The sequence below is a fragment of the Heterocephalus glaber genome, unplaced genomic scaffold (assembly GCF_053883595.1).
Source record: "Heterocephalus glaber isolate CG9 unplaced genomic scaffold, H.glaber_assembly_v1.0 deba00001719, whole genome shotgun sequence".
Taxonomy (NCBI): domain Eukaryota; kingdom Metazoa; phylum Chordata; class Mammalia; order Rodentia; family Bathyergidae; genus Heterocephalus; species Heterocephalus glaber.
Window position 1 is genome coordinate 8,011,631 of NW_028258432.1, and position 13,102 is coordinate 8,024,732.

At 41.7% G+C, this 13,102-nt stretch overlaps 2 protein-coding genes across 5 annotated transcripts in view; one reads left to right on the top strand and one right to left on the bottom strand.

Annotated features, from left to right (window-relative positions):
• The window catches only part of Usp12 (ubiquitin specific peptidase 12), a 95,428-nt gene extending 91,684 nt beyond the window's left edge, over positions 1-3,744 (bottom strand). The window contains exon 1 of the mRNA XM_004854815.3: positions 3,467-3,744. Coding sequence (XP_004854872.1) covers positions 3,467-3,514 — 48 coding nt within the window. The 5' untranslated portion in view covers positions 3,515-3,744. The remainder of the gene's footprint in view (positions 1-3,466) is intronic.
• A 334-nt stretch (positions 3,745-4,078) lies between these two features.
• Rpl21 (ribosomal protein L21) overlaps positions 4,079-13,102 on the top strand; it is a 38,987-nt gene continuing 29,963 nt past the window's right edge. For all 4 annotated transcript variants that reach the window (XM_013075882.3, XM_087199411.1, XM_087199412.1 and 1 more), the window contains exon 1: positions 4,079-4,272. The gene's annotated coding sequence lies outside the window, so the exon portion shown is untranslated. The remainder of the gene's footprint in view (positions 4,273-13,102) is intronic.

Genomic DNA, 13,102 nt, shown 5'->3' on the forward strand with positions numbered 1-13,102 from the left:
CACTTCTTGTTTTCTGGACTGATAAGTTACATTTACTACACATAACTTACCCAGCAGTGAGACTAAGTCAATACCAAAAGGCAAACAGTAACCTTTACCTGCAACTTCTTCAGTAAGTAGTTTAAAGTTTACATAGCAGGGTGCTGTGCTACCCACAAGCTTTTTCAAGAAGTACAACCTGTTAGACTTGCTCGCATAGCACCTACCTTGTGGCCCAGGGCTCATTAATACCATGTTCTAGTGGTCTCTACTAGAGGATGGGCAAGCAGTCAGGCCAGTACTACTCCACAATCTAATTCCACTTTACCCCCAGCAAAGTATCCAATTCCTTCTCAGTGGGGACTCCCGCAACCCCAACAGAACAAACAATAATGACCAGGGTAAGAGCTTAACATTTATGAAGCTAACAATAAGCAGTATCTGTCTTCATACAAGCGCCAATATGGACACCTTTATTAGCCACCAGATGCCACTCTAAGGCCTTCACCTCCACTTCAAACCAGAGCCCCTCTACACACAACAGTATTCTGTCACTTGCCCCATTATTCACAATTATTAATATTATTAATCTGGTAGCCACTCTGTGCCAGGCATGAAGTTTGCAAGTACTCCAAAGGCAAAACAAACAGCATCTAGCCACGTGGTGGCATGCACCTGTAATCTCAGCACCCCAGAAGGCTGAGCCAGAAGGATCCCAAGTTTGAGTTCAGTGTGGGCAACTCAGTGACTTAGTGAGACCCTGTCTCAAAATAAAGAAATAATAAAGGACTGGGTTCAAGCCCAGTACTGTAGGGGGAGAAAAAGTGAAATTGAAAATGTACTACTATTTCATGTATAAATAAAAGGCATATCTAGAGGTACCTTGGCAAACTTACTCACTGTGATCTAAACATAGTCACTCATTTGGGTCAGGTTATAACATACAAAGAAAAACAAATTTTACTACTTTTCAATGTAGGCAGAACAAACGCTATCTAACATAAGATATATCTGAAAACATTTGTTTTTAACAGAATTATTTTACCCAATTAGATATTACAGATTTGCCCTGTACTTTATTTTGACAAATGAATTATGTAAACTTCGATATTTATAAAATAAAATTTCCACTAATTCTAAATGTTTTCACAGCTGCAGACTCTCTGAGGAGGATCATTCTTAAAAAGACCAGACTCTTCTTTCTCCTACTTCCCACATTCACCCAATGTGACCCCTACTTAGCCAAACTCACTTCTGGTTATCAGTAGAGAAATGAAGGACTCTGGGAGACTCTTATACTGTGTATAGAGTGCTCCTGATCAAACTGCAGAAATAAATGATAGTCCTTCACCTGAAAGCGTTCACAATCTAATAAGAGGTAAGATAAAAATATACTACACAATAAATCTGAGATTACAAAAATGCTGTGAAATTTTATGTAGCAGATGGACATGGGTAGGATTATTTAGGTTAAGACTACCAGTTCAAGAGACAGGTACAAACTTATAGACAAGGATGGGAAAACTGTTCCAAGCCTCGAAAAACAGCATCTATAAAGGCAGAGGTAAGTACTTTTGCTTTTCTTGACTTTCAATTTTAAAATTCTCAGAAGATGGATGGCAATTTTCTTTAGAGAATGAAATTGCAAATTACTTAAGAGATATCAGCACTATTCTGAGAGTGCATTAGAATTTATTAAAATATGAGTATGGACATATCCAATTTTAATAATACTTTTGGAACAATCTCATTTGGCCAGCATTGATGTTTTCATATTTACCAAGGACACATACACACATATCATTAATGCACCTGGGGTGGAAGCCCTAGAAAGAGCTTCAGAGTCTCACATCCTTGCGATCAGAATTACACTTACTTATTAGTGACCCTGACAAATCTGTTTCACTGTTCTAATCTGATTACTGTATATATTTATAGTTTATATGAATACCGTCTCCCCCAACGAAAAAATAAACACCATGAGCATGGACTACTGGTCACTACTGTACCCGTCATTCAGGAGTCTGATACTTAGTAGGTGCTAAAATGTGAACGTGATACATCTGAGCAAATGAATAGTCAGCAAAGATGAAGCCCTAGACTTTGACAATGAACTATGAACCCACAAAATGTGTAGCTTAGCACTGTGGCAAAATTTTCACTGTAAAAGACTTATCATACGCTTTGAAATTAAATAAGATAACTGGCATATCTAAAACTAGCCCAAATAATCCTCAGAAATGGCTTTAACATAGTTCCTTTAATAACAATATTTTCCTAAAATGTAAATTGTGAGAAAGAACAATCCATGTGGAAAATCCGATTTTTCAGTGACTCCTTCCTTCAATGACTTCTTTAATGCTATAGATTTTAAGCCCACCTGCTTTCGGCCATTTTTTTAGCGTTCCACAGAATGCAGTACAGAACCAGCTTTTAAAACATCTTCCTGATCTGACTTACCACTCCTTAAAAGAAAAATATATAAAACATACCACTCTTATTTGGAAGACTGGTTGGGAATCTATATGAAACCGGGTGCAAAGAACTAAAACAGAAAACTGTGGAAGTCTTTAATAACAACACTATGCACACGTTGCAAAGAGTAACTTTTTTCAGTGACGATTCATAAATTACGATCCCTACGTATAGGCTCATAAAGGAGCTAATGAAAAAAGCTTGTTGTCACTTCATGTGAAAAACTGTAGTCCTTCTGACCAAGTACAAAAACAAATTTTAAACCCACCCACGTTTTGCTTAATTCGGGATTTTCAACGGACATTACTACTCTTCCCTTCAAGTACTCTTAAAAGCCCTACATAAAACTAACACAATCGCCCTTACATTCAGTCCCCGAACAGATAGTAAGTACACTTCAAGTCTCATTCAGAGGAGACTAGAGCATTACAGTAAACAACTGATGAAAAAAGCTAACGCTGCTTCTCAGGATTAAAGTGGATTTCCAGGAACAAGACTGCCACCTGGACACATGTTGAAAACGAGAGAGCTCGCTCCTCTCGGAGTAGAAAATGGAGAAAATTTCCACAGTACTTATTTAAAGTTTGCACCTTCACGTACACCCCGTCCCCTCAACACCGGGCCGGGGGCTCCGCCCCGCTAGAGGCGCGAGGAGGAGGAAATGTGCACTTGACTTCCGTCCGCTCGCCCGGCAGAACGAGACCCTTCCTTCCCGCCGGCAGACCCCCACCCTGCCGGGACACTTCCCGCACGGCGCGCCGCCAGACAGAAATGGAGACGCTGGGGCCCGGCGTCCTTCCTCGGCCTAACCCGCGCCGCCGCTCGCCGCTCGCCGCCACGTCCCGTTCGGCCGCCCCCTCACGGCCACGCGCGCCTCCCCTCCCCCGCCGCGCGCGTCGCCGCCCCTGAGCCAGGCCCAGCGGGTGGGCAGCGCCGTGAGGGGCGGGGACCGGGCCGCCCGCCCGCCAGCAGAGCCCGAGCCGCCCCCGCCGCCGCCGCCCGCCGCACCTACCATGGTACAGATGGAGGCGAATTTGGAGACTGTCATTAGGATTTCCATCCGCCCAGCGCCATCTTCCACCCAATCACAGCAGCGGCGGCGGCGGCGGCGGGCGGGGAAGAAGGGCAACCGGGCCGCCCGCTCGCACCACACCCCGCGGGCGGACCCCGAGCCGCCGCGGACCCACGCACCTAGCCTACTGAGCCGACGCTGCCGTCTTCCCCGCCGGTGCTCTGGCACTCCCGGCCTCGGGCCCCAGCCCCCGCCTGCCGGCCGCCCGCCCCCGGCTCCGCCCCGGCGCAGGGCGCAGCCGCTGCCTCGGGGCCCGCGCCTGCCCGCGAAGCCGCTCGCCGCACACTCCGCCCAGCACGTTGGAAAACCGGCTCCGCCGAGGCCCTAATGCCCGGCCTTCCCGGCGGCTGTGCGTGGCCCCGCCTACCCCTCCACGCCCGCCTACCCCTCCACGCCCGCCTCCTCCGCCCTAAGGCGAAAGCGGCTACCGGCCCGCCCCACCCTGCGTGTGGCCCCGCCCACCCTCACGGTTTAGCGCTAGAGAGGGGTCTCCAGCCCGCCCCACCCATCTGGGGGCGGGGAAGGAGGCGGGCCCCACCTCCCGCCCGCCTTCGCGCGGTCCTAGAACCTGCGCGCCCGCAGAGAGAGTCCCGGAGCCGTAAGGCTAAATGCGCTGCCGGGCGTGGCTGGGCCTTGAGTAAATGCTGGAGGGAGCTAACCCGCCTCTCCCTACCGCTGGCGAGGAGACAGCTATCTCCCCTTGCCGAAACAATTCAGAGGCGACGCTGTGGATAATTCTGGATGGGGTGAGAGGAAACCTGTGCGATATAACCCGCGTCTGTCCCAAGGACTTGGTTTCTTAGTTTTTACATAATTTGAATGAGTAACTTTGAATGTGTCAAACTCTAGAAAAAGACCAAGTAATGAAGTGAAAATACAGTGGCAAAGAACAAAGTAGATATTTTAAACTCTGAATTAAGAGAAAAAGTGTTAGGGGAGGGGAGAGAATCCAGCCTTCCTGCCTACCTGTTGGCCATAAATTTTGAATATGTGACTACAAAATAAAGATCTCGGCCAGCAGGGATGCAGATGTTACTAGAGACAGTAGTAGTAAGCTCCGCAAGTGAGAAAAATGTCCTGTGTGAAATACTTAAGCAGTGTTAACTAGTGGATGGATAATTGCTGTTTTCTACTTTTACAAAACTCAATGTTACCTTGTTCTTCGTGACTGCTAGCTCTGCTTTACTTTTCCCTATTTGAGAAAATAGTTCAAGTGAGTAGAATAACTTCATAAATCAAAGCTTGCGATATTTTTGTTGCTGAACTAGTGGTGGAGTGGTTTTCTGTATTTTCCTATTTTAATGAGCTGAGAGCCTGAATTCAGACAAAGCTCTAAAATCAGGCATGCCTCACCTTATGGGTTCAAACCATTCAAAAAGCAAAGCATTCAAATAAAAATTGGGTGAAAAATAGGTTTCTGATACGTGAATGTTGTTTCCATAGTGATTCCATTACAAGCTTGGGGGTGCGGAAACACGACAGATTGATATCGATTAGTCCAAGACAGCAGCTACCTGGGCTCCAGGCGCTTTCTCCCGTGGAAGCCAGGGGCCCTCCTTCTTTCCCCGGGTGCAAGCCAGTGCCTAGACTCTAGTTTTCAGCACCATCATTCAGGTCTGAAGTGCCTACACTCTACTTAAACTACGGGTTTGTGGGTTTATTCATCTACTGATGAATAAGGAAATTCTATGGCCCTATGAAGGACCTAGACCATTGGAATAGATGAATTATTTTATGGAAAATGAGGTGAGAGGATGAAGAACCAAGTGTGGTCAGCTCTGAGGACGGTATGGCTAGCTCTTCCCACAAGAGGGACAAACTGAGATAGCTTAACCATCTGGGAAATAGGATGAACAGTGAAATGGGAAACTTGTGGTCTTCTAGCAAAGAGAATGCTGCATGCCAGCCAGACTTGGATAGGGGTGATGGATGTGCCTATGGCTGTACCACAGGGCATGTTTCAGGGCATTTGTAGACATGATTGTTACATGTCAAGGGGACGATCTGATCCATAACGACCCCAGCAATGGTTTCTGGAATCTCCACTGTCATATCCACCAGTAATAAGCAGAGAAAATTTTTCTACCTTATAACCTTTGTTTTTTACAGTATCAATCTGGAATCCCAAATTTGCAGTTTACAGTACTGAGATTAAACATGGCAGAGAATTTTGAAGAGACATCACAGCAATAGGTCTGTCATTGGGGAGAAAACAGTGTCTTTACTTGAACACAAACATAAGCCACAACACTTTTTTGTGTGTACTTAGCTCCTCCTTAAGCAAGGGCTCTTTAAAGGAAATGAACTAGATACTGGTGCGGACAATGCAATCATTCCAGCTGTTTACAGCAAGTTCAGAAATGGCCAAGAGTAAATTGAGAATGTCTTTTCAAATGTTTTCATTAGCCCCTCTTCTGTAAAAAAGGGGAGAGAGAGACTACCATAACTTACCGGACATGTTGACAACTTTGGATACAAACATGAACCCTCCTAGTGGCTCAGTTATTCAGCAATGCAGGTCTGAATTCCATTTACTTAGTCAGATGGCTGATGGGTACCTCTGATATGTAAAAGATTTGTGGTAGATACTTAAGGAACAAGAATTTTTATTTTTCAAAATTTTTATTTTTAGAGCTGAGGATGTAGCTCAGTGAAGAAAGTGCTTACCTAGCATTCATGAGGTCTTGGGCTCAATACCACCCCCCCCCCAAAAATGAAAGTTTCATACTGTCTTTAGTGAGAGAAATGAAGTTATGCAAGTGGCAGTTTTGTGATTTATAGTATTATAAGGGTTCAGAGAACACAGTGATTGTTTCCTGGTTTTCGGTCATCAGAAATATTACCACATACAAGGAGCAGAAAGAAGGGCAGGGGAAGGGAATAAAAAAAGGATTAAGATGTGTCATGTTACTGTACCAAACTCCACAAGGACTGTAATGATTATGTTCTGCAAACATACTGCAGGAAATAAAAATCACCACGTACCACAGCGTCCTCTACCCACTCCTCCTCTCCTCATTTTCTTTCTCTTCCTCTACTTTCCCACCTCCTCTCCATCTTGCCGCCTTCCACTTTCCCCTTTCCTCTCTCCCACTCCGTCCCTCGCTTTGTTCTTCAAACACCACCAGAGCACTGCACCTCTGAGTCTCGGCACTGGCCGCTGCTACCCGGACAGCGTGGCGAACTCTTAGTGTTAGGCTTCAACCTACCTGTCACCTCACCGGCGCCTGGTCCCCTCCTCTCAGCTCATAACCAGAGCTTGTCCCTGTGTATTGTCCTGTCCCCACACGGGTGAGAGTGAGTGTTCGATGATTAAGCTGAAACTGATGAGCGCCTACCCTCTATGTCCAACTCCAGAGCAAATAAAAATTTAAATAATTGATACATACAAACTTTTTTCTTCTTTCAGCAGCACAATAAATTTGAAAGTCCCTCAGGCACTAACAAATAATCTGCCTTCTTCTCTGACCCTGTCAGGATGAAGTTTCCCATTTTCCTCAGCATTTGCTCAGCTTTAAGGGGACGTTCATCAGAATAAAAGAAAGAAAAAAAAACCATGACAACCTCAACAGCAGAAAGCCCTAAGCACCTGCGTCTAACTTCGCCAGTCTCTCTTTACTTTCCCTACAGGAGTTTTTCTAAGGAGACAATGGCCTCCTTCACCCTAACCTCTGCCTACGACTTTGATTTTTTTTCTTTTGGGGGGAGTGGGGTGCGACTGAGATAGGACCTCACTTTATAGCTCATATTGGCCTTGATTGAACTCACTATATAGCCCAGACTGGCCTCTAACTTTTGGTTATCTTTCTGCCTCAGCCTCCCAAGTGCTTGTGTTACAGGCCACCACACCCAGCTTACTTCTCAGATTTTTCTGAGTGGTTTTTCAGTATGTTTCAGCAGAGTTTAACCATATGTTTGGGGTTTGTAGTGTAAAAGTTGACTTTAGCTCGTGATGTTACTGTCACTTTCACGTTTAGATTTGGAAGTCAGTATTCAAAAGTCATCTCTCCATTTGACCTTCATCAGCTTACTTACCTAGGGCACTTGTGTGAGGGAGAGCATATACACCATTTGGGGGTTTTCCTTAAATGTTCAAGTTATGTCCTCAGTTGTGAGAAATAGGCATGGCTTCCACTTTTTCTTTTTCTAAAAAGTACTCTATTAAAATAACCAAAGATAGAAATGTTAAACAAAAGCAAAACTTCCACATATATTTAGCATAAGAAAATCCTGTCAGATACACAAGCAACTGAATGGTGATTTCCTGGAATCAAAGTAGAAGTGTGTAAACTGGGGGATAGAATAGAAAAGAGAACTTTCACAGTATACTTCATTAAACTTTTTGAGTTTTGAATCATGCAAATGTATAACTTTTAAAAATTAGGTACCTTGAATATTTTTTAAACTTACACATATTTATGTTTTGTTTTGTTTTGTTATTATTTGAAGTACTGGGACTTGAACCCAGGGCCTTACACTGAGCTATATCTGAAGGCCGTTAAAGTTTTTTTTATTTTGAGACAAGGTTTTGCTAAGTTGCTCAGACTGCTTGTGATCCTCCTGCCTCAAGCTTCCAGAGTGCCGAGACTACAGGTGAGCACTTCCACACTCTGAAAATGTTTTGTTTTTAAACATAATCTATCTATGTGAGCCTAGTTAAATCTGGTTCCTCTCTGCCTAAAATGAATACATATTTGGTCTCCCAAATACCTTACTTAGACTCTCTAAAGGACCTTATCTTTTACCTTCATTGACTCTGACTCCGCCTCAAAAGAAAGACAACAGTCTCTTTACATATATAAATTAAAGGGCAAGCATTTATCTGCCTCCTTTAAGAGAGCTGCTATGCATTATTTTTCCTGAGCTGCAAAAAGGAAGAAGTTATAAGGGAAGTAAGCAGTGGGAAGAAGGAAAGTGAACCCAGAAAATTCTCTATGTTTTCATGTTTCTTGTGCTCCATCCACATGACCTGAATAAAAAGGGGAGAACTGGAAATCAAACAGGGGTGCAGTACCCTGAGCTACATTTCCAGGCCTTTTTATTTTTTATTTTCAGGCAGGGTCTTGCTAGGCCTAGGCTGGCCTTGAACTTGTGATCCTCCGTAGTAGCTTGGGATTGATTATAGGCATGCATCACTGTACCCAGTGAAAATGTACTTACTGTAATACAAATTCAGAAGGACCTACCAGGATAGATATAATAGTAATAATAATAATAATGATAATAGTAAAAACAAAGTAACTGGGTTGGTGAAGATGTAAAGAAACTACAAGCCTGGTAAACTGTTGAGAAGAATGTGAAATGGTACAGCCATCGCTTCTCGGCCTTTTGGCTAAGATCAAGTGAAATGGTACAGCCACTATGGAAAACAGCATGGTGATCCCTAAAACTTAAACATAAAGTTACTGTATGACCCAGCAATTCCATTTCTGGGTATATATCCAAAAATAATCAAATGCTGGGAGTGGAAGGGATATTTGTTCCCTTATTTTCACAGCAGCATCATTCATAATAGTCAAAAGTTGGAAACAACCCAAGTGTCATGGGAGGAAGAATGGATAAATGTATAAACAAAGTGTGGTCTAGCCATGTAATGGACCATGATTTAGTGTTCAAAAGAAATGAAGTTCTGACATATGCTACAGTATAAATGAACCTAGAGAACAACATTATGCTAATTGAAGTGCTCCAGACACAAAAGGATAAATATTGCATGAGTCTGCTTATATGAAATAGTTATATAGTCAGATTTAAAGAAATGGAAAGTAGGGGCCAGGGATTTAGCTCAGTGGTACCAGCGCCTGCCTCATAAGCACAAAGTCCCAAGTTTGATCCCCGGTACCAAAAAAAAAAAAAAATGGAAAGTAAAATTCAGGTTTCCAGAGGCTGAGGGCAAGAGAAAATGGGAAATTATTGTTAAATGGGTACAGAGTTTTTGGTAGGATGATGAAAATGTTTTGGTTGTAGATCATGGTAATGGTTGTACATCATAGTGAATACATTTAAAATGGCTAAGATGATAAATATTATGATATTTTACCACAAAAATAACCCTCCATGCACCACAACCTTATACAAAAAGTACTTCTACAAAGACATCTTCCTGTCAATATTCTCTTCAACCTGGGACTGATAACACTCTAAGTTATTAATCATTATGGTGAAGGATTATTGCTTCAGATTTATCTGAAGTAATCTTCATTTTTGTCTTTGAAAAACTTCCTCTTGCCTCAAACATACCCACAGTTTACTATGTCATGTATATTCTCATTGCAGTATTCTGTTATGATAATTCTATTCCCAAACTGACATTATTCTCTAGAGAACCTTTCCTTCTGATTGTTTTATTTAGGTTGTTGCAGGTCTGTGCTCATTTAAATATATTCTGAAATGTTATGGTAAAGTGTTGAGCCAATGATACCCTTAGCTCACAACACATTGGAGCCTATTGTTTATATTTGTGCATGGTCAGTATCTGTCCACCTTGCCTTAAAAACTTTCTTCTACCACTATTGCTACTTAACTTTTTTTTTTTTTTTTTTTTTTTTGGTACTGGGGATTGAACTTGGGTTCTTCCGCTTGCAAGGGAGGCGGCGGAACCACTGAGCTAAATTCCCGGCCCTACTGCTACTTAACTTTTTTTTTTTGTACCGGGGATCGAACTCGGGCCCTTGCGCTTGCGTAGCAGGCCACGAAACCACTGAACTAAATCTCTGGCCCTGCTACTTAACTTTTGCATCAAGCACTACCAATAATTATTTTTAGCCAATATGGTCTTTTCCATGGACATAGTGCTCACAGAAGCAAGACATTCAAAAGGACACTAATCTTGCTAAGTCCCTTTAGGAGTAGGCCTTACCCTGGAAATCACTAAATACCTTTTCTCCTGGGTGTATTATTAAGAAGTCTGAAAAAAATCTCAATCCTATAACCAAAAGCACATCCAAAAAAAAAATTGACTGTGTCTTTTTTCCTAAGTGAGACAATGCAGAGCAAGCTGATGGATGAGAATATAAGTGGGCATCTTGCTGATGCTGACAGTGAACTTGGTTAGAAGAAATGGAATCTGGACTGGAAAAAATGGAATTAATTATTTTGTGTTTTCTTCTTTTAATGCCTGGATCAAAGCAACCCAACTCATTTTCTGTGATGCAGGGTTAGTGTTCTAAAGAAGCAGAACCCTGCTCAATGTAAAGACTCATAACCTGTTCTAACCTGGAAAGTGTCACTCTTAATCTCTCTCCCTTTATTCTATGCCACACTGTAATTTAAATAATTTTCCTGCTTTCAAGACTGCAGTAGATTTCTTCCCTCCTCTCTTTTGTTCTTTCTTTGTTACTTTTTTTTTTACTTTTTATTATGGAAATTTTGAAGCATAAAAAAGTTACAGAGAATAGTAAAAGGAACGTAATCCATCCATCGTGCAGTTTTTCTATATAGAACTTACATACAGTAAAATGCATGGATTTTTTTTATAAACGTATGTACCTCTTTAACTGCCACTCCCAATCAGCATACACAGCATTTGCATCACCTCTGAAAGTGGCTTTGCCATCCCCTGGGTTTAGCAGGTTATCGGTATATGACCACCCTCTCTACCCCTGCCCTCTAACCCACAGGATGATTCTGAGGCAAATGCAGCCATCACATTACTTTTTCTGTAAATATTTCCTTATATTTCTACAGAAGATAAGGAAATATTATCACACTGAAATGAACAATAATTCCACATTATCAAATACCCAGCCCCTATGTAAATTGCCCCAATTCTTTTAATTTCTACATCCAATATTTACACATTTCTAATCTACTATCATGATTATCTGTTAACTTAATACTCCTTATTCTGGCATGATCTTGACTCAGTATAACTTTCCCATTGAAATTTCTAGTATTTCTTTTCAGGTAGCTTGCCCTTCAACAAGAGTTTTCTACATGAATTTTATATGAATAACCTTGTTTATCTGTCTTTGAAAATTTAGTTGTGTGGTCTCTTCCATCCACCCTGCCCACAAGTACTCATTAAATATGTATCTGCAGAACATCTAATAGGCCATGGACTGCCTGGTAGTTAAGAAATCTTTAGTAACCATGTTAAACATGGTTCCCATGCACAGGGAGATTACAGCATCCTCCCTTCTCTACCTGTTGGAATTCCATGTACTTTAAAGTGAAGTCCAAAAGTTGCCTCTACAAAGTCTGCCTCACTTCTCCATGCAGAACTATTCCCTCGGTCCCTTAAGACTCCTTCTTTGCCTCACTTGCAAGATTTGTAGACTACATACAACATGAGGGATCTGAACACAAGACATGTAGAGAGAGTGTCTTCATCTATGAAATACCCTCAAAATTGAGTAAAAACAATGAATGTATGAATCAAGTTCTGCTCTTTTATTACTTACTATTTTTTAATTGCCATGTAATAATTGGATACATATATTGGGAAAAATGTGCTATACATATATACAACAAGTAATGATAAAGTCAGGCAATTAGCATACCCATTCCCTCAAACATTTATCATTTCTTTGTGTTGGAAACATTCAAAATCCTTTCTTCCAGCTATTTTGAAATATACAATAAATCATTATTAACTATATCACCTACAGTGCTATACCATATCTCAGATGAATAAATATGTTACAAGCAGTTACCCCCAAAAATTACCTTTTGACTGCCAAACCTGACCCTAAAATTATACATGTATATATTTGAGAAATTCTCAAGCTGATGTAGGTGACTGCAATGCCCTAAGAAGATTCAGAGGGAAAGTCCATTTATGGAGCAATTAGGAGTTGATCTGGAGATTAAAAAGCTATACCTCGAAATCTTTTCCTTCTTTTAGTTCTCTTGTTCCATTATGGTATGTTTCTCTATTTGGCACAAGGAATGAAAGCCAATTTTCTGTAGTCAGAAATTACTAAAAATATATTTCTAGGTCACTATATAAGAAAATATAAAAAAGAAAGTTAGAATCACCCATAATTAGCTAGGCATGGTGATACATAGCTGTTATCTCAGCTATTCAGGAGACTGAGGCAGGAGGATCGAGGCCAACCTAGGCAAATTAGCAAGACTTTGCCTCAAAAACGTAATTTTTTAAAAAGTTGGTGATGTAGCTCAGTGAAAGAGCACTTGCCTAGAATGTATGAGGCCCTGCATTCAATCCCAAGTAACAGCCCCCCATCACACACAATCTACCACTCAGACAAAAATCACTGAACATTTTGACATTTTGGTATATTTCCTTTCAGTCTGTTGTCTCTGCATATATAGAAAAAGACTAAAGCTGGATGTGGTGACACACGTCTGTAATCCCAGCACTTGGGAGGCTGAGGTAGGAGGATTGCCTCAAGTTCAAGGCCACCCTGGGTTACATAATAAGTTCAAGGCCAGCCTGAACCACATAGCGAGACTCTGTCTTAAAAATTTTTTTTTAATTGACACAGTAATTGTACATATTCGAGGGGTACAGTGTGACATTTCAATATATGTATACAAATATGATCAGAATGAGGTAAATGGTATACCCATCACCTCAGATATATATCATTTCTTTTTTTTTTTTGGTACCGG